We start from the raw sequence: 21,420 nt of genomic DNA, 5'->3' as shown, positions 1-21,420 counted from the left end.
CACACACAATCAAGTGTCACCTGGCATGATGGGAAAATTTTATATTTCCACATTGAAAATATAAGGACATATTTTTCACTAGTGGAAATATAAGGATATATTTTTCATGTATGAAAATGTAGGAATGGGAAAAAAAGAAAATCATTTCACCAATAAGTCTCTATATTTCTCACTTAAGTATATAATTAAAAAATACTAAGATCTAAGGAAACAACAAACTCATTGGACTTCTCTCAGATGTTCAGCATGGGTTATTCAGCACCTTGATGTGGAAGGGTCAAATATTTTTAGGACATAATGGTTTGCAACTTTTAAACAAACATTATGAATTTTCAGGTTTTCATGTTTGAAGATTTCATTGTGTATTTCAAGACTTTGGTAACTTTGTTTTGACACTAATTTGATCCTAGCCTTAAAAGTACAGATAAAGCTTTTCTCTTTTAATTAAATTGCCCATTTCCATAAAGCTATGCAAGAGTTAGACTATTTCCCATTTAACTTTTGCTTGCAGTATCATTCTGTATCCCATCAACCAGTTACCAGTCCAGACAAAAGCATGTATAGGAATTCTGTATGATAAGAGATACAGCACAGCTCATCAGATCTGTTTTTGTGTGCTCTAATTGAATCTAATGCCCATTTCCCAAACTACACATCTACACATGTTCAGGATAGTAGTCTATCTCTTCATTATCTAAAATTGTTTTAAGAACACTGCTACTGAGATTCCTAACATCAAATTAACTCATTTTTTCTCTCACCTAGCATTGAGTTAATGGAGTGTTTTTCATACTTGTTTTACCAATGTAATTTGTCATCAGCTTGATGATAGAATTTTTTTGTTTGTGAAGAAATAGTACAAAGGAGGGACTTGTAGGTAATAGCAATGATGCTTCCCAAATTGATAAGTATTTGAGTGATAAATATTGGTCTAGATGAGTGAGGATAAGATCTCATGAATAGTCTGGTTCCCTGCTTAGTATGCTCCCTGCGTTGTGCTCTGCAGGGAGCATACTAATCAGGGAACCAGACTACCTCATGAAAAGATAGGCCATGAAAATAACATTTGATGATGTTTCAACCATTAGTAAAATACCTTCACTTTTCATTTATGTTATTATTCCTGCAACCTTTGAATGAGACGTAAATTTGATAAATCATTAAGTTTCAGAATCCATAATTATTGTTTACATTGCTGTTAGTCATTATACATGTTTTCAAATCATGTTAACATCAATAAAGTTACTAGGACCAAACATCCAGGAGCTTGAGGGCAGATTAAAATGGCCACCGTTTCTATGTTAAGTCCTTTATTTAGCATGTGATAGAAGAGGCCAAGGATGTTTTGACCAAGTATCGACCCTGACCTTCTGGCATATTAGGCTTCAGGGTCCAATAAATATTGTGCCTTAACCTATATAATGCAGGGTTGTGACAACATGTGTCAAATACAGGTTGCCTTGTGGGTCACTACATGTGTAGAGAAGCTACTGGTGGTGGGGTTGTGAGGTTGTACCATCTTACAAGGTGTCCTCTTTATTTGGCTATCGTTATCTAGATGGTGATCACTCTCGGTATTGTTGCCCAGATCGAGTAAATATTAAAATAAAGTGTGAAACTTACAGATGGAATAAATAGAGATCCGAGCAGATATATAGAACAGAATGACATGAGCCCCCGTACATGAAAAAAAACACAATTTAATCAATTACATAAACAACTGTGATAATACATTACATTAGGAAGATACACTTCTTTTTTAAATAAATCTTGCACCAAATTTCAAACACACATATATTTATATAAATAGCCAATCTGTTTTAAATGATAGGATTGGTTCATCATAGAATCAAGTGAACAGTCGAAGTCATTGCCTTGTACTACTTCATAACCTGCTTATTTCCAGTCCACTTCAACTTCACTGTGGTTTTACCTCTAGGTCCTTTTGCTTTTTCCCTTCTCCAACCTCCCTACTGTCTCACCTCTTTTGGCCCTCAAACTTTGTGTGGGTAGGTAGATACGTAAGTACATAGATACATAGATACTTGGATCGGTAGGTATGTGAATATGTCAGTGGAGCTACTTTCCCTTTTAAAATAACAGAAGCGACCTAAATCTTCTGTCAGATATCCTACTGGGAATAGATCACTGCTCCCCTCTCGTTCTGTCAGATATTGTCCTATCAAAATTCAAACAGATACCAAAGGCTATCTGATCGAGTTAAACATGGCAGACCATAAACAAATCTAGTTTCATAAGATTAATGTACTTCCTAATGGCTATTTAATCACTGACTCGCATTAACATCACGAGACATAACAGTTCCGTCCTCGTCTCAATTACACAAATGAATGAATGAAATTCATTATATGGCTTTACTACATTATTTTCTGTGAATACACACATCCAGGTCTTTATCTTAGGTGAAATCATCTAAGATCAGGGAATTCACACGGATTCTCGTAATTCATTATCAACGACAGTAATGCATGGAATTCTTAGATTCCTATAACAATCAAGATGACAAATTCAAACAATTAGTCGAACTTATATAAAGATCATTGTACGAATTCAGATAGATAAACTCAAACACAGCTATACTCATATCAAGAGAATTGATCTATGGATTTAAACAAATAATTTCATGCAAATATAAGCAAGTAAATTCAACCAAATCATTATATTGGTATCAATGAATTATATGGGATTGACGCAAATACCATGTGCTTTCAAGCTTTGTTCACTTTCTACTGCCAGAATTGTGTCCATCGACTTTTCAGACATCCAGTCCCTTAGATAATGTTTTATGAGAGAATTTCTTCTAAATTCAGTCTCAGAGTCCCTTATATTTTCACTCTTGCAGGAAAAATGCAGACTGACTGGATTCTTTGATGATGGGGGCATATAAAATCCAAGAAATTTGTGTGGGAGCCATGCTCCTTATTTAGTGTAACCAGTCAGAATTAAATATATCTACCACCTTTTAGAACTAGGTGCCAAAGTTGTGGTCAACCTGACTTCTAGATTTCCAAATAACAGATTCTGGTCAATTTCAACTCGGACAGTTCAGATATAAAATTGAAGTTAACCTTCCCTTTTCTATTCATCCGACGGTTAAATAAATGAAGGCTTAATTAAGAATCACTTCCTCTCCTGACACAGACATTAGAAATCATTGCAGTGTAGCGATTTAACAAGCACCTGTCACCATAAATCTAATTAATTGTCCTCTGGCCCAAGTTAATGTGCTCCTCATAGATCGACAGAAATTTGCATCCTTACAGCATGATACACCTACATTTATCGTGGCTTCTACTTTATTTTAAATTTAATAGAGAATGCATGTAGGTACTAATGACTGCAAAAAACAAAAAGGGAACTTTAAAGCTAAGATTTGTAATCAAATTAACCAGTTGTGATGGTTACCTCCGATCAACAGCTATATCTGAATGTCCATTGTAGTGTCTCATTTTCTCTATATCAGCAGCCAAATTGTTGCATCTTTAGTTGGCTGGTATGAAATGTTACACTGTACGATAGAAGCAAAACATGTATAAAATGTATTAACAGCCTCTTATTAGAGTTGAGTTTTTGACTCACTATCGCAGATCTCTATACTTTTGATTACATGCTCTTCCCTACCTAGAACTGCAAGTACCACCCACCCACCCCACAAAACTAGGACTTAGGAGATGTGATAGTGGCCCTCCCCACCACAAACCATGCTTATTATGAATTAATAGACCCAAGCTAGTTATGAAACAAATGGGATCATGATCTGAGATGAGAAGGTAGGCTCAGTAAGACAGGGGGCAGGGTGTGTGGGGGGCAGTTTAGTTTGAGATATAGGTTCATGTTAAGATGCAGAAGATAGATGTGTATTTGTTCAATGTCAGATACCTAACTGTGTAATAGTTAGTGAAAAGTAAACAAAAGAATAAGAATAGACTCTTTGAGTTACTGAAACCACATAGAATAATACAAGTTATTAAATATTGCCCACTTGACAGAGTCCTAACCTATACTATGTGTCATCATTTATAAATTCATGCTTATAGTCTCTAAGACATTGAATATCAAAATTTTCACAGCAATTTTTGTGTATAGTTGAGTTATGACCAACTCCCTGTGACCAAAAATCTACCCCTCTGGTAGATTGTTACCACATGGGCAACCTGTATACCTAATTTGATCAATTTCCACCCATTCGTTTAGGAGGAGATACTGTTGCTGACATAGAGATGGATGCATCTAAAGAGAAAGCAGATGGGGGAGGGAATGGATTTTATGAACTGGAAGGTTGGTTGCAGGATTAGCTCAGTTCATGGTTGACTTTTTTTTCTTATATTTTTCAGGAAGCAATCTAAGCAGTGGTAAAATCCTGCAGCGATTCCCAAAGTGGGACTGGGAGGATTGCCCCCTCTCCATCACACAGGGCATTGACTTGGTAAGTGTATTTTTCACCCATTTGGGCTTTATTTTGGCAGTTAAATTTTAAGGCTTTACAGAGACTTAAATTCTGGCACACTGAATATTGTCTTTACCTTATTTTGTGAATGAACTAAATCATGAGGGTCTTTACCTTATTTTGTGTCTGATTTAAACCATGAGGGTCTACACCTTATTTTGTGTATGAACTAAACCCTGAGGGTCTTTAGCTTATTTTGTGTATGAACTAAATCATGAGGGTCTTTACCTTATTTTGTGTATGAACTAGATCCTGAGGGTCTTTACCTTATTTTGTGTCTGATTTAAACCATGAGGGTCTTTACCTTATTTTGTGTATGAACTAAATCCTGTTGGTCTTTTAACTTATTTTGTGTATGAAATAAATTATAAGGTTTACCTTTTTCTGTGAATCATCAGTGACTTAATTAAGTGAAGGGAAAAGGCAACAGTATCAAATTGCTGCAATTAATCCTTTCCTAATGACACTTGTCACATTACCCAATGGGAATAGATATGGAAGTTGTGAGTAGTGGTTTATGTTTGCATACAGACTATGACTGTGTCAAATTGGAAAGCTTAAGCACCATTTGCATGCATTTGGGTATTGACAAACTTACTACTTTTAGTAAAGATAAAAATAAGCAAATATCTTCCTTCTCAACATGAAGTCTGTGTTGTTCTGCCATCCAGGATATGAAGCAAATAATGATTATAATATTATGCAATACATCAAAGGCCTGATTGGAAAATACAGTGAGATTTGGTTGTCAACTTATGTATATTTCCTTAGATTAGCATAGATTTTGCAAGATTATTGACTGTTCTGCCAGAATACCAAATTCTAAAATCATGTAATTTTTGAAAAGGCTACTTTCTTGCTCAGGATAGTTCATGATTATTAGAACTTTCCCTTGCTCTAAAATATGTATGCTCTGAGTAAGGGAAAATTCTAATATACAATTTCTAGTTTGCATTAACGTGTTTAAGATGCACTCTCAGAAACAGGAAGGTGATCTTTGGAAACATCTGCTCAATAACTTATTAGCCATTATTACGGACAGGTTCTGGTGATTGGTGCCCCATGTTGTTTAGAATCATTAGAATCTTGTGTACAAAGTCCACAACTACAGGGATTGTGTAATCTAGTCAGCAAATGAAACTTTTTATTTCAAGTATGAAAATCCTTATTTAGGGTTCAATCTGCAATTATGATGATACTGTTGTATACTAATTACCTTAATACATTGAGTGTGTGTGTTTTGGATTTTAACTTAGCTTTAAAAAAAATTCAGTCATATCGTTATGATGTCCACAGTGTGGCAGTTTATAGTGATGTCTAGCACTGGGGCATCATGCTGCAGACATGTAGCATGATGTCCCACCCAGTCACATTATCCTGACACCAGGCCAACCAGTCCTAACACTAACCTCTTAATGCTAAGCGCCAAGTGAGGCAGCTGTTAATACCATTTTTGAAAGTCTTTGATATGGCTCTGCCGGGGATCGAACCCACGACCTCCCACATCCGAGGCGGGCGCTCTAACCACTAGACCACCAGAGCGGTAATACATTGAGTGAAACATATTTCACCCAGATAATCGGCTGTTTTGGATCAGATTTTAGTAATAAACTTCGAATAGTTGTATCTGTATTAAATGTCAGATAATCATGTTTGACTGACTATGTATCCCCAATTAGGTGAACACTAATTTTGTAAAGACATTTTACATGATTAAGAGCAGAAAAACTACCCAAAAAATAAAAATATTATGTCGCCTAAACCAAAACTTTTTGTTTCCAGTTGGCTGTCAATCACTGTTTCTCATTGCTGACCCTAGCACTTTTTGCCTCATGGTAAAAATAAAATCGAAAAAATCTCATTAAATATATGTAATGTTTAATTTATAACTATAACATGCCAACCCAAATTTTAAAACCAGTGCAATGGGAAACATTTTTTCATGGCCTAAGATACTTTAGTTAAATAATAAAATTCATTGTCAAAGTTTACATGCAAAACCAACATTTGATCTTGTTAAGACAAGTGTCAAAGGGCTTTGATCAAGCTAAACACATTTGATATGGATTGTGTTCACACTAAGGTGGCAGCATTTATTTGTGTAAATGGTTTACATAATCAGTAAACATGTAAATGAACATGCATATGGATATCACTGATGCAGGAATTTCAAGTTTCAATTAAATTATACAGACATATTCCAACATCTGTGCTTTGGATGATTGTTATGTTGAATATTTTAATTATTTTCCTAAAGTATGTATCTATGATTTTCACATCGAAAGTGCCATTGTAAGGAAAAGAGCAGAAATCAACGAGACTTGTTATAATGCACATTAGACAAAATTAGACATTTGGATAATGCTTATAACAATTTCTTTAAACTAAATTATTTACCTTTGAATGATATTTGGTAATGGAATATTTTATTTTAAAGAAACATTTTTAAAATTTGTAATCCACTACATGTTATTTTAGTCATTGAAGGTCCTACAAAAGCATTACACGCACATGTTTGAACTGTACATTTGGTTACTTTATCAATATCTTTAAGTCTTGGGACACCATGAAAGTTGGGACACCCTTAATTATTTTCGGAAATAATTATTTCATGGTCTATACAATTTGGAACACAAAATCATGGCAGTTTTTTTTCATGTGCTATTTGTCTTGGTGACACCATAGACATTTTTGCATCTTCTTGCCTTGATGAGGTATGTCTTGATCCATCCCTCCCATCACTCAGTGAAAGTTCCTGCATATTGTACATAAAATCACTATTAAAAACATTATGGAACAGACATTTGTCCAATTTTATTGTTAATACCTTACTTGCACTGTAGTTTATTTCCACTATATAGACTTCCTGTGATCATGTGACAGTGAGGGTGACACTTGAATTGTTAATTCAGCAGGTAGCAATCTGATTAAAATAAGATCTCTGCTGTTATACATGAAGATCTGACAGTGACCACCCTGGGGTCATGTTCTGGTAACCTATGTTATTACCATAATCACTAATTTTATCAGCTAATCAGATGAAGTCTTATATCTTCACGTTTGGAGAAAGAGTACTGTGGATGAAGAGCATCAATGTGTACCGAACGATTTGTTGCACTTTCCGATTTTTGAAAGCTGCATTTCCTTTGGCTAATTCAAAGGTCACCAGAACATTACTCTTTAGCAGTCATCATCAGATCTTCATGTAGGACAGTCGAAATCTGATTTTAATCAGATTGAACAGAGAGTAGCCTAAAGTTTATCTTTGAATTATACTATGTGTGACCAGTAGTAATTTGAAAGTATTAAAAGCATTAATAGATTATGTTTGGATTAGACCATTACTAAAGTGCTTGAGTGGTATCAGTATCTGACATTTGACAGTATCTAAGCATGTGTGATCTAACTGTTGTGCGAAAACAAGATAATCTAAGGAACTGAAATATTACACAAAATTCAATAATGGTTTCAAACAGTAATTTCAGTGCTTGGAATAAAGTTCAGAGTAACATAAATATGCATTGTGCCATTGCTATAAGTCAATTTTAAGAGGAACTTCCTATGTTCAGCCCATAGAGCACAGTGCTTGGGAAGTTTTGGGAGGTGGTCAGCAACCTAAATCTCACATTTATGAGATCATTGTAGTCTAGAGATCATAACTTTTTTCAATTACTTTACAGTTGTTATGGCATTAATTGTAATGATTTAATGGATTAAATTGTTATTAATATAAATTGTTGTTGAAAAAATATTATGTATATCTATATTATATGTATTAATTTTCATGATTATAGATTGTAAGGGTCATTTAGGAAAATCATATTAAATACTAATTTTGTTTATAGTTGTAGGTTCGGTATGTAAGATGAGGTCATTTTAGTACATGTTGCATAGTTTTGGGATAGAAGTAACATGTTGATGAGATGAGTTCAGGTCATGGGTTTTCTTTAAAAACCAGACTGATCTAATTCCTGATTGTCTAGCTGCTAAAGTACCTGACTTGGTTGACAAAATTAGATTGATCTAGATTGAATATTAGACTCTCTGTTCTGTATTAAGTCTTGGTTTATATAAGTGGTGAGTTACTGAAAATTAATTATTCCTATCATAAACATTTGTCTTAATGGAGACAAATAGTTGTGATCAATTCAGTTGACGGGATTTAATTTTTTTCTTTAAATTATTCAGTGGAATTACAAAGTGCTCAGACTTTAGGATTTAGTAGCTGTTTTAGAATCTGTGAATTCATGTAAAGATATTTTGGATTATATCACTTTGATACATAAAGACTGTCAGCACATCAGCACAATCAATTTAACTTCATTCAGAAAACCACTGGAACTCATTTGGAAAACAATACTTTTGGACTTGTGATAGAACTTAAGGACTATTAAGGATTTCATTCACTTTGCTGTAAGTTATTTTTAATTTTTCGCATTGTATTTTAGGGAAATAAACTATATTTTGAATTCATACAAAAGATGATGGCTTTTGTTTTTTTCTGTTACTTAGTTAAGACCATAGAGTCTTATCAAGAAAATATTTATATTTCACAGATGTATAATTTCCTCAAACAGTGACAAGCATTTAGCATTGCCACAATTTTGTACCCGTGTTAACAATGGTTTTTCCCTTTCTTGGTCACATCATTTAGCATTACCCTAGTGTTGTAACCATGTTAACAGTGACTTCCCCCTTTCTTGATCATATCAACATGGGGTTTCCATTAAAAGACTTCTGATGTGTAGGTGGTCCTAAATAAAAATGGTGCAAGTCAGATGCTGCAGCACCATTTGAAAATCTTATAACACCACTTGAAGAAGAGAAAGTCATATTGACAAAGGTTTTCACCAAAAAACTTTGTATGATGTCCAGTTGGTCTTAAATGAAAATGGTCCCGATCAGAAGTCCAGAATGGCCACCACAGCATCCATCTTGAAAATCTTTTTATCGCTATTTCTTCTAGATGGATGGTCATATAAACTTGTGGTTTTCATTAAAAGACTTCTTATGATGTCTGGTTGGTTGTAATGAAAATTGTGCTGATCTGACATCCAGTGTGGTCATTTTGAAAATCTTGTTATAGCTGTTCATCCAAAACATGAATGTATATAGTTTTGTGGCACATCGTCATATTCTTGGCTATCAGGGCTGAGTAGGTTTAGATATAAACAAGACATTCAGCCAGGATAAAGCCAGAAGAGGGTAAAATCCTTTAAAGTACAAAATCCATTGTTTGATATAAGCCATGCCCTTTTGGACCTTCTCAAGCAGGAACATCATTATGATAAGCATTTGGGGACAAAAAGGATGCCTTCATTAGTCACCTCTTGTGATATACAGGAGGGCACATTGAGCCTAAAAATCCAAGTCCATAGAGGGTTTCACTAAAAAAACATTTTCTGTGATGTTTGGTTGTTTTAAATGAAAATGGTGGCAATTGGATACCCAATATGGCCAGCATAGAATCCATCTTGAAAATCCATCTCTACTTCTTCAGAACAGTTGTCACTATAAGACCTGTTTTGATGTCTGATTGGTTTTAGATGAAAAGTGTATTGATCTAATAACCAATATGGCCACCATTGTGGCCATCTTAATAATCTTGTTATTGCTACTCCAGTTCTGACCACCAACATACTGCACCTTTTTGTATCTACCTCGGATGTGGGAAGTCTTGGGTTCAAACCTCTGCTGAGGGATACCAAAGACTTACAAAATGGTACTAGCAGCTGCCTTGCTTGACAATCAGTATTAAAAGGTTAGTGTTAGGACTGGTGGGCCTGCTGTCAGGATAATGTGATTGGGTAGGACATGATGGTACTTGACTGCAGCCTGATGTACAACTGCTAGATATCACCTTAAACTGCCACACTGCAGACATGGTAGCAGCTTGACTGAAAAATTGTTAAAAATGCAAATCACACACACACACACACACACACTTTAGTGAAGTAATTTTGATAACCAGACCTAATTGACCTTGAGATCAAGGCAAATGTCATTGCATGTATTTTTGTGCTTCAGTGTACTTAAGAAAACAGCGTCTTGTACATCCACAAGTGAATTTGGCCAGGCTTTTGCATTTCATTGCATTTCACTAGTCATTTCCCTGACATTGACTTTAAAGTCAATGATCTTTACTTAGGATTTTAGCTGATAATGTAGACAAGTATGAATGGATTTCTATCATTCAAACCAGTGAGTGGTTATATCTGAAGAATACCTATGCACTTAAGTAAGTGACTTTGTTGGGTTTTTATGATGACTTTTATAGATTTATTCAGAATTTGCATGTGATTTGGTTTTTGCTGTTTTTTTTCAAGTTTTGAGTCAAACAATTACTGCAAATCAGAACTACTGTACTTGCAGCTCATTTGCTGCATGACACACCAGAAGTATTGACATTCAGACTCGATAGTAATATATAGAAAGCAATAGAGAAAGAGGGTGCAAAAATGGCTATTAGATGATTAGTAAAAGTGCTTAAACCATACATGGGGAACAACCTTGGAATGTCTCCATTTACACTGATATATGTAATCAGAGAATGAAAATGCAAATGGGATAAAAGAAGAAAAAAGCACAGTATTAGCAAGGGGATGGATTCCAAAGCACACAAGTTATGGTCACCTTGTTAATCTGTAGAAGGTAGTGGGTAGTTTTAATAATTAACTTTTTCACTGACAAAAATGAGTGGCTGTCTGGCAGTTGTTTTGCTTCTGCAAGAGGTACAGTGGCTCTTAAGTCATCTCTGCTCCCATATGCGGCCTTTCTTAAAAAGATTTTCCATGAGGAAATTGCATTGTTCTTCTGTTTTGAAGATACAGTAACACTTTAATGCCTTCCAAAGTGAAGAGATGACATGAAATTGGTAATAAATTTAGTTTTGGTTCCCATCAATTCAGTGCCACTGGGTTGTTTATGGACCTAATTTCAGTAGTTTCACACTCTCCTTGATAGCTAAACATAGTTAAAATACTTTTTTAAAGTGTTTTTGAGTGACAACTTCTTTTATTTTCAAACATGCCAACTTAAGAAGGATAGTTGGGTTGAAATGTAACAAGTGATTAACTAAACTAATAATGAAACAATATTTGCTTGAAACTTGGGAACAATATTGCAGTATTTGTCATGTCGACTGAAAAATGATACCAGATGAAAATATATCTGCATCAATTATTAAAAAAAGCATACATGTTAATCTCCCCCCGAAGTTATGATTATGCTTTTCATAACTTTCACTCATCCATTTTGTATTATTATACTCAACCAATGACTAAATCAGCAGTCGTAAGAATATAGCAGCAGCATGTGCTTAACAGAGACTGCATACAAACAGTAGGTCTATCTATGGTAAACATTGCACAGTCTGGTACTTGAGGATAATAATGTCTTGCAGGGACATGTATATTTGGTACAGAAGTACTTCACAGGCTTGATTAGAGGTTGTAATTTGGTATGCACTATTTATATTGCATTGTGTGGGAACATGTTAAATAAGCAATTTAAAAGTGACTGGACGAATGACCACAAAAATGATAACCATATTCCTTCCATTCATTATAGTAACTGAATAATAAGCCCATGCAGTCATTGTATGTGTTGCTTCATTGTCTTTTTTCTTCTCACATGATATGCTAACACTTGCATGTGAGAATCGCTCTTTCTATCTCTCCATTGCAATTATTGAAATCACTGCTACTGGCAAGCTTTCTCACAGACCCACATTAGCCAAGCCTGAGGCTTGAGCCTGCATGGATAGAGGTGAGATTCACGACAATTATCTGTAATGTGCAGAACATTCAGTAATCAGGATTGAATAGACTTTGGTTAAACTATATTAATATTAAATTTCAGAATACATGTAACAGTTAAATTGAAGATGAGTGAATGTGCCTACATTCACTGTATTCTTGAAGTGGACATTCACAATAAAAACTATATCAGGTCTGCGACAGACAATAGTGTGAATGAATTAAAATCCACTGGAAACATGGATTTTCCATAATCATCGATGTATGTACTGTACCATGTTCAGTTCTTTCGTAACTAAATGGACTCTTTGGTAGTTAGATGACCAAACTAGCTTGTACATTACTACTATACTTTAAAAATATTGTGTGTGTTGGGCGAGAAGCAATACTGCACAGACAATTTTGATTTGGATAATACTTGGAATATGGGCTTATATCATCAAAATCTGACATTTGATGAGTTAGATCTGCACATATTAATGAGATAATATTGCATCTGATTGGCTGAGCTTGTTAGCACTTCCTGATCTGATTTTGATCAAACTTGGAATATGGCATGAAGATCTTAGACAAATTTGAAAATGAGGAATTGATGAGGTGGTTTCCACTGAATTGTCTGAGCTTGTTACATGTGAGGAACTCGTGTTCCTGATCAGATTTTGACCATTTGGGATTATACCTTTTGGATCTCCAATGTGTTTAATAATAAATGAGATCCACAGATGTTAAGGATGTGATCTTACATCTGATTTACTTAGCATTGTATCACTATGGAAGCCATATTTCTGATTCAGTTTTGATCAAACTTGGATTATAGGCTTGTATAGTTACAAATCTCACATGAGTTTGATCATGGGAAAGAGACATGTATATTAATGAGGTGCACTTGTATCTTATTCATTGAACTTGTTTCCACTTTATAGACTATTTCTTTGATTTGATTTTGATTAAACTTGATAAATGCGTGTTTTCCTAAATCATCAAAATCTCAGATGAATACAATTAAGAATGAGATCCACACATATTATTGAGGTGATCTTGTAGCTTGTTAGCACCTTCACTTTTTATCAACCTTTTTGTCCAACTTTGTACATAGGCTTAATGTATAAGCATGATGCCCAGTGAGGTTTACTGTGTGTGAGATATTTGCATATTGATTAGGTGGTGAACTTTGTAACTCTTGAAAGATAGTTTCTGATTCAGTTATTAATCAACTTGAAAATGAGCTAATATCACCAAGATGTTGATTGATTATAACATTATTTAGGAAATAATATTTATCAATATTGAACATGTATAATTTATACTTTTCACTACTCTTTTTTTGATGGTCAAATCAGTATCATATATACTTTGATTTCAGTTCTGTCAGCCAACAGGATGGGCACTGTCAACACAGAGGCAACAGCCAACATTCTTTACAGCTGTGCTGACAGATGTCGACCTTGTCAGGCACTACTCTGCATGCCTGACCTTCAGCGAGACTGTCACCATGACAACCTCCCAGCCAGATGATGAAGATATTGAAGACCATGAGCACACTCTGGCCCACCACTCACAAATGTTTGCCCCCAAGAGTCTTGTCATAATGTCCAGGCTGAACTACATAGAGACATTTAGGGTAAGATTAAGCAGTGTCAGGAGATATTATAGACCAAAATGTTTGCAGGATTCTTTTTGAACACATCTATTATCTAGATAGGTTTATGAGTAAAATCTGATCTTTATAGTTGTATAATTATTTTTCACAGAAGATTTTTTTTATATGCTTTAAAACATTGAGAGAACTCAGTCATCATCAGGTAAATGATGCTACATAATCAACTGTAGCTGACCTTGCTCAACCTTGAAATCCACCAGTGATATCTTGATCACTAAATTATCAAAATTTGGCATATTATCAAAGCCTATATATGAGTTATTGAAGCCTTCATAGTTATAATTCTAATCATCCAGATTCAAAGTGCTGAACAAAATCTGTGGCCTCATTTTTGATTGTGGAAAATATGACCCAGCTACTTTAAATAGCAGAGTATGACTGCATCTTACTTAGCGTCCACATGATCTGACATGATGTTTGTTTTACCTAAGTGCTTGTAGTTTCTAAAAAGAGTTTTCCCTGAAAGTGGTGCTATGAAAACTAGCTCAAAATGACTGATGTTTACTGCTGGCAAAGAAACGTGCTAATATGCAGATAGTGTACAGGCATCCAAATGCACTTGTATGCAAATCATACAGAGGCATCAAAATGCCCTTCAAACGTTTGAATGCAGTAGATAACATGCAAAAGAGCTTATGCAAGGTAAACGATTAGGGATCATTTGCATTAAAAATAATAGGCACTTTTCTCTGTTTAACTCTAATGGCCTCTTGTGTTTGTATATTTCAGTCATGTTCTCTTTTATCCTATCTAATATACCATATTACCCCTCCAAGTATTATCAATATTTTGATTTTCAAAGAATGATGGGCCCATGCCCCATAACCATTTACCCAATGATGAGCCTATTCACCATTATCAATCATCTAGCTATGGGCTCAGACCACTTTCCTGGTCACTCAGTGAGGGGCTTATGCTACATTTCCAGTCACCTAGTGATGGTCCGAGGTCCCTATTCCCAAACCTCCAACGATGGGACCATGTCCAAATCCCAATCACTCAAAGATGGGACCATATCTGATTCTCAGTCACTCAATGATTGGCCTATGTTCCATTTCCAATTACCCAGTGATGGTCCCAGGCCCAGTTCCCAGTAATCTAATGATGGGCCCAGGCCCAATTCCCAATCACCTAATGATGGGCCTAGACTCCATTCCCAGTCACCTAGTGATGGGCCTAGGCCCTATTCCCAGTCACTCAACAATGGGCCCAGGTTCCATTCCCAATCATCCAATGATGGACCTAGGCCCCATTCCCAATCTCTTAATGATGGATCTATGTCCCACTCAGTGATATGTGCATTCCCCATTCACAGTTGTCCATTGATGGGCACATGCCCCATTCCTAGTCACCCAGTTATGGGTCCAGGTACCATTCTTAATCACCAAGTGATAGGCTCATACCCCATTCCCAATCACCCATTGTTGGCCCATTCCCAGTCACCCATTGATGGGCCCAGGCCCCATTTCCAATCACTCATTGATATGCCCATACCCCTTCCCAGTCACCCAATGATGGGACTATATCTGATTACCAATCACTAAATAATGGGTCTACGTTCATTCTCAATAACCCAGTGATGGGCCCATGCCCTTCTCAGTAATCCACTGATGGGTCAAGGCATATTCCCAATCACTGAATGATGGATCCTTGCTCTATTCCCAGTAATACACTGATGGGTCCAGGTCCCATTCCCAGTCACTCGAAAATTGGCCCAGGCCCCATTTCCAGTCATCCATTGATGGGCTCAGGTCACATTCCTAATCATCCAGTGATGGGCTCATGCCCCATTCCCAGTCACCCAGTGATGGAACCATGTCCGATTCCTAATCACCCAATGATGGGCAGAGACCCCTTCTGAGTAGTCCACTGATGGGTCCAGGCCCCATTCCCATTCACCCAAATATTAGCACAAGCACCATTCCCAGTCACCCAATGATGGGCCTAAGTCCCATTCCTGATCACCCAGTGATGGGTCCATGCGCCATTCCCAATTGCCCAATGATGGGCTCATGTCCCATTCCCAGTCACCATGCCCGGTTCCCATTTATGAAAAGGATGGGTTCATGTTCCATTCCCAGTCACCCAGTGATGGCCCCTGGCCCCATTCCCAATCACTGAGTGATGGTTCCAGACTACATTCCCAGTCACCCAATGATGGGCCCTGGCCCCAATCCCAATCACTAAGTGATGGTCCCAGGCCCCATTCCCAGTCACCCAATGATGGGCCCTGTCCCCATTCCCAATCACTAAGTGATGGTCCCAGGCCACATTCCCAGTCACCCAGGAAAAATAGGAGATCAGGATCAATTGTGGTTTTTGGTGTACGAGGCAGTGGGCTTGGGTTTGGTAGTTGGGTTTCAACATGTTCCTTTCCAGATTATCTTTTTTTTATGTTGCAAAAATCAATGGATATTTGACTGAAACAAAAGCAATAATGATAACTGGAATTAAAATAACAGCACATTATTTAATACCCATCTTCACAATTATACCATGTTCAGAAAATCAGGACATAGAAACAAGTAAAGACATCATGGTATCAAGCATTACTTTTAAAAAAAATTAATTTATCTTGACATTGCAGCATTTTTGTTTGAATTTCTTGGGTTTTTTATAATAAAGTGGAAATCTTTTTCAGAATTGCTTAGGCATTATTTACACTGCCTACATGGACAACTTGACTGTGGAACTGGAGGGACTGGTTGGGAACCTGCTGGGATTTGTACAGGTTCCTCCTCCAGGTAGGAGACATTCAAGACAGTTTTCTGCATAAGTTTATTTGGTTTCTACAGACCATGAATTTTAGGACCTATGTGACATTGATCAACCACTGAAGATAGTTGAATGGTCATCTGGTGATGCAGTCTGATTAAAATCAGATCCACTGTTCTGGTGACCTATGTTATTACCATAATTGCTAATTTTATCAGCCAATCAGACAAAGTCTTGTATTTTCACCTTTGGGAGACTGCGCAGTATAACTGAAGAGCATTATTGGGTGCTGAACGATTTGATTTGCTTTCAAATTTCTTAAAGCAGCATTCCATTGTCTAACTCAAAGGTCAGTAGAACATGACCCCTAAGCAGTCACTGTCAGATCTTCACCCTGGACAGTGGAAATCTGATTTCAATCAGAATGTCTCATGTTGGGGATTTGACGAAAAGAATTTTATGATATCTGGTTGGTCCTAGATGAAAATGGTGCTGATCTGATGTCCAATATGGCCACCATGGCAGACATATTCAGACTTAGGTTATCACTACTCCCTCTAAATAGAAAGTCATCATCATGTGTTTTCACCAAAATACTTTTTATGATGTCTAGTTGGTACTGAATCATAAAAATGGTGCCATTCTGACATCCAGTATGGTAATCATAGCATCCTTTTGAAAATCTTGTTATTGCTACTCCTCCTGAATGGAAGTTACTGTAGTATCATTTATTTTGTTTGTACTTTTATTTATGGTTTTGCATGTAAAAATTTTAATATTATATGGTATTTAATTTCATGGATGAACCTCTACAAATACCACAAATAAAGAATACAAAACTCTACCAAAATGACAGTCACTTGATTGTAGAAAACAATGTTATCACATGTATGAGCACAAAGCAGAGACCAGTGTTTCCCTTTACACACATTTGTGCATCAGGGACCACACTTGAGAAAATTGACATACACGTTTTGTTGCCGTGCATTTTATTTACACAAAGGATTCGCATAAATCAATCAGGATTTATTTAATATCCAATGCTTTGGATGAGGGATGGCATCATGTATACTTCAAGCATAGGCATTGTCTGGTTCCCTGCTTCGTATGCTCCCTGCATTGCACTCTGCTATTTGTATAGTGGAGTGCAACACTGGGAGCATAAGAAACGGAACCAGACCAGCATAGGCAATGTTATGACAGAGTAGCTTCCCCTTATCTCATGAGCTCTCACATGATTTCCATCGAGCTCATCAAGATCTTGTCCATATGTTTAATGTCAATGCTTGTTGCACTAGAAAGTGATCACCAGATTAAAACGGCTAGGACTAAGAATCATTAGCGAAGAAAGTGAAAGAAGCAGAACACAAAAGAGTAACTGTGGATCTAACTTTAATGAAAAATGGAGAAAATAATTCCCTTGACTGGAATACGGCACATCCATTAGGATTACCAGTGTGACTTCTGATTGCATGATTGTGAAGCCTGCATAAGTGAATAATCCTTTTGTGACAGGGCTTAAGAAGTTTACAGAATCTGTCCTTGTTCGCCATAAGATATCTGGAGAACTCATTATCACCCAAGACATTCTTTCACAACAAAGAAATCAGTAAACTTGCTGAGACAAATGCATTTTTTGGATTACAAAGTCAGGGTATCATTGCAGATTTTTTTTAGTTTTTAACTTGCTGCAATCAAAGAAAGATCTTAAAGTTCAAGTGTAACTTATTAATTATTAGCCTTTTTGATTTTTTGATAAATGTGTTCTAGGAGACAAAGTACAATGAAACTGATGATAGTTGGAGACAAAGTACAATGAAACCGATGATAGTACACATTTTATGACAGGCAATAAATTAACTGCCATTTGGTTAAAAATATTTAATTTGGCTTTTTGTATTGGCTTATATGTAATGTGTTGTCTATAATATTGCTACAAAAAGATAATAAGGAGACTGTTAAAAGTATGACTTTAAACTAAAGGAAAAATGAACTAATAAAATTATTCTTTGAATGGACAATGCATTTGCTTGTTAATTGTGCATTTTTGTTTGTTTGTATTTTTAGAGAGAGAGAGAGAATGTTGTGCAAGTTGCAATATCCTATTTCAAGCTGAAAAAGTATGGGTGAGATGAAAATTTGCCAGTATTTTTTATTTGACCGCCAGTTCTGACACCAAGGTTTTTATTTTAACCTTCAGTTTTACACCCCTGGGGGATATACTGAAAGACCTAACAAATTAAATACTTTACATCATGTTTTCATTCAAGTGAGTAACATCAATGGAAGCCAACACAGTCAGCAAAATTAAACAATCCTACCACCTCAGAGAGCTCAAACAAAACACTTGTAAAGATTAATCATTACACTATGTTATCGTTTGAGTACTCATTTCTCTCTATTCTTATCTCACACATTGATTTAAGGCAGTGAGTGGAAATTATAGCTACCTGAATCCTAATTGCTAGGTGTGCATTGGAGCAATATAAAATGCTTTATAATTCCATTTGCAAAGGTTTAAAATAAAATGAACACATGTACAATCTTGTATATTTTTATTACCAGATTATATTAGTGACCTTGATTTATACTAATAACATTGTTAATCTCTACAAACAAAACACAATAAGAAAGGCATAGGGGTGTTATTGTCACATATGGCTAATTTTTCATTGAGTCATTAAATTCTTGGTTTGAGGCAACAACAAGAACCACAAAAATTGGTTCCCAATGAAACTTTCTGATACTTCAGTATGCCAAAATTTTGTTTTCCCCAAAAGACTTTTTATGTTATCCTATTGGACCTAAATGAAATGATGGTGATCAAGTATAGCTGCCTCTTAAGCTATATTGAAAATCCTGTAGTTATTCCTCAGCAGGAAGCCATATCGATATGGGGTTTTCACATGATTTTTCTTATAATATCTAGTTCAAATTTAAATGATGCTGATCTGACTTGTCAAGGTGAGCATTTTGAAAATATAGTTATTTCTGCTCCAAGATTTACGATCATATTGAAATAGGGTTTTCACAGAAAAATGTCTTATGTTGTTTACTTGGTCCTGAATGAAAATGTTGATCAGACATCGGGTATGGCCATCATGGCAGCCATGTTGAAAATTTCTACTCGGCGAATGGAGATGTTCACATGGAGTTATCAGCAAAATATATCTAAGGATGTCTAGCTTGTTCTAAATGAAATTACCAGAGATGGTTTCAACACTCAACAGGTAAAAAGAAGAAATTTATCTTATCTTGAAACCCTGAACATATCACTGAGTGTCAACCCCTTTCAGGAACCCTTGTTCGGGACAGCTATGAAAATTATTGCCTACAAATGTTATTGAATTCAAAGTATGGTTTGTATGCTTAATGAGCTACAGAAATTTGCTACTGGGATTTGTACATATCCCATTTCTAGATACGAGTTGGCCAGCCCAATTTGACCACCATCGTCAGAATTTCTGGATTTATCCAGGATCCTATTACATCGACTTTTTTTACTCAATACAATGTCTAATTTCTGAAACAGTAAATATGTTTTCAGTATGTCTTATATCTAGACATTGCTCATACAGACTAACAGTGTCCCACAGAAGCACAGTATATTATGATAAATATAGATCATATAGACTAATGGAGTCCACAGAAGCATTAGTGGGGCCTCGAGTGGCCGAGTGGTCTAAAGCGCTCTCTGTTACGGATCACTGCCATCTCACCTCTGTCTGTGTGGGTTCAAGTCTTGGATTCGGCCAATGTGGGTGTGTGAGAAAGCTTGCCAGTAGCTTCTCATGGGTTGGTGGTTCTTCTCGGGGTTTTCCCGGGTTCTTCCTCCACCATTAATACTGGCCACCATGCATAGTCTATCATGTGCTGAAAAATGGCGTTAAATCCCACAACAACAACAACAACAGAAGCATTAGTGTATTGTGATAAATATAGATCATATAGACTAATGGATTCCCACAGAAGCATAGTGTATTATGATAAATATAGATCATATAGACTAATGGAGTCCCACAGAAGCATAGTGTATTGTGATAAATATAGATCATATAGACTAATGGAGTCCCACAGAAGCATAGTGTTTTGTGATAAAAATAGTTCATGCAGAATAAAGGAGTCCAACAAAAGCACAGTGTATTGTGATAAAAATAGATCATATAGACTAATGGAATCCCACAGAAGCACAATGTAAATGTATTGTGAATAATATATATCATACAGAATAATGAATTTCCATAGAAAAATAATGTATTGTGATAAAGAAAGATTATACAGACTAATGGAATGTTCATCACATACACAGTTAAGATAAACTTAATAAATAAGAATTGATAAGAAAAAAAGTAAAAAAGTAAGGATACATATTTATCAAACTATCTCTGCACTCCAAAGTGTGCATATTGGTTTAATACAGAAAAATACTTAGAAAACCTGTTAAACTTGTGCACTGCAGTTGTCGACCTTTCCTGTCTTATGCACATGCTTAATTTTTGTCCTAATTCCTGAAGGCAAGATTCTAGTCTAGCATGTCTGGACAGAAAATTACTTGTTTTTTTAAAATTGAAACTGTGTTGGCACAGATGTGTAAAGTAAATGGCAGAAAGAAGAATATGAAGTGTGAAGTGGAGTTTCTCATGAAAATGAGGAGATTAATTTTAAAATAATATCAGATGCCAGGTTAGGTAACCTGCCAAGAAGAAAACAAAATTTGAGGCAAATTTTTTGATATCTTGGCTGTTACAGTATAGATGGTTACAACACAACACTGGGGTGGAAAGTATGTTATGTAGTATTGCAAATGGTGTGGGGGGGAA

At 35.9% G+C, this 21,420-nt stretch overlaps 1 protein-coding gene across 3 annotated transcripts in view; it reads left to right on the top strand.

Annotated features, from left to right (window-relative positions):
- The window catches only part of LOC149785082 (myotubularin-related protein 13-like), a 277,095-nt gene that overhangs the window by 70,757 nt on the left and 184,918 nt on the right, over nt 1–21,420 (top strand). For all 3 annotated transcript variants that reach the window (XM_089978822.1, XM_089978820.1, XM_089978821.1), the window contains exons 2-4: nt 4,356–4,447; nt 13,589–13,846; nt 16,527–16,629. In XM_089978822.1, coding sequence (XP_089834948.1) covers nt 4,356–4,447; nt 13,589–13,846; nt 16,527–16,629 — 453 coding nt within the window. The remainder of the gene's footprint in view (nt 1–4,355; nt 4,448–13,588; nt 13,847–16,526; nt 16,630–21,420) is intronic.

Source organism: Sinohyriopsis cumingii, chromosome 13 (genome assembly GCF_028554795.1).
Source record: "Sinohyriopsis cumingii isolate HCF-2022 chromosome 13, ASM2855479v2, whole genome shotgun sequence".
Taxonomy (NCBI): Eukaryota; Metazoa; Mollusca; class Bivalvia; order Unionida; family Unionidae; genus Sinohyriopsis; species Sinohyriopsis cumingii.
Note: the sequence above shows the minus strand (reverse complement) of the source record. Positions and strands in the feature narration are given on the sequence as shown.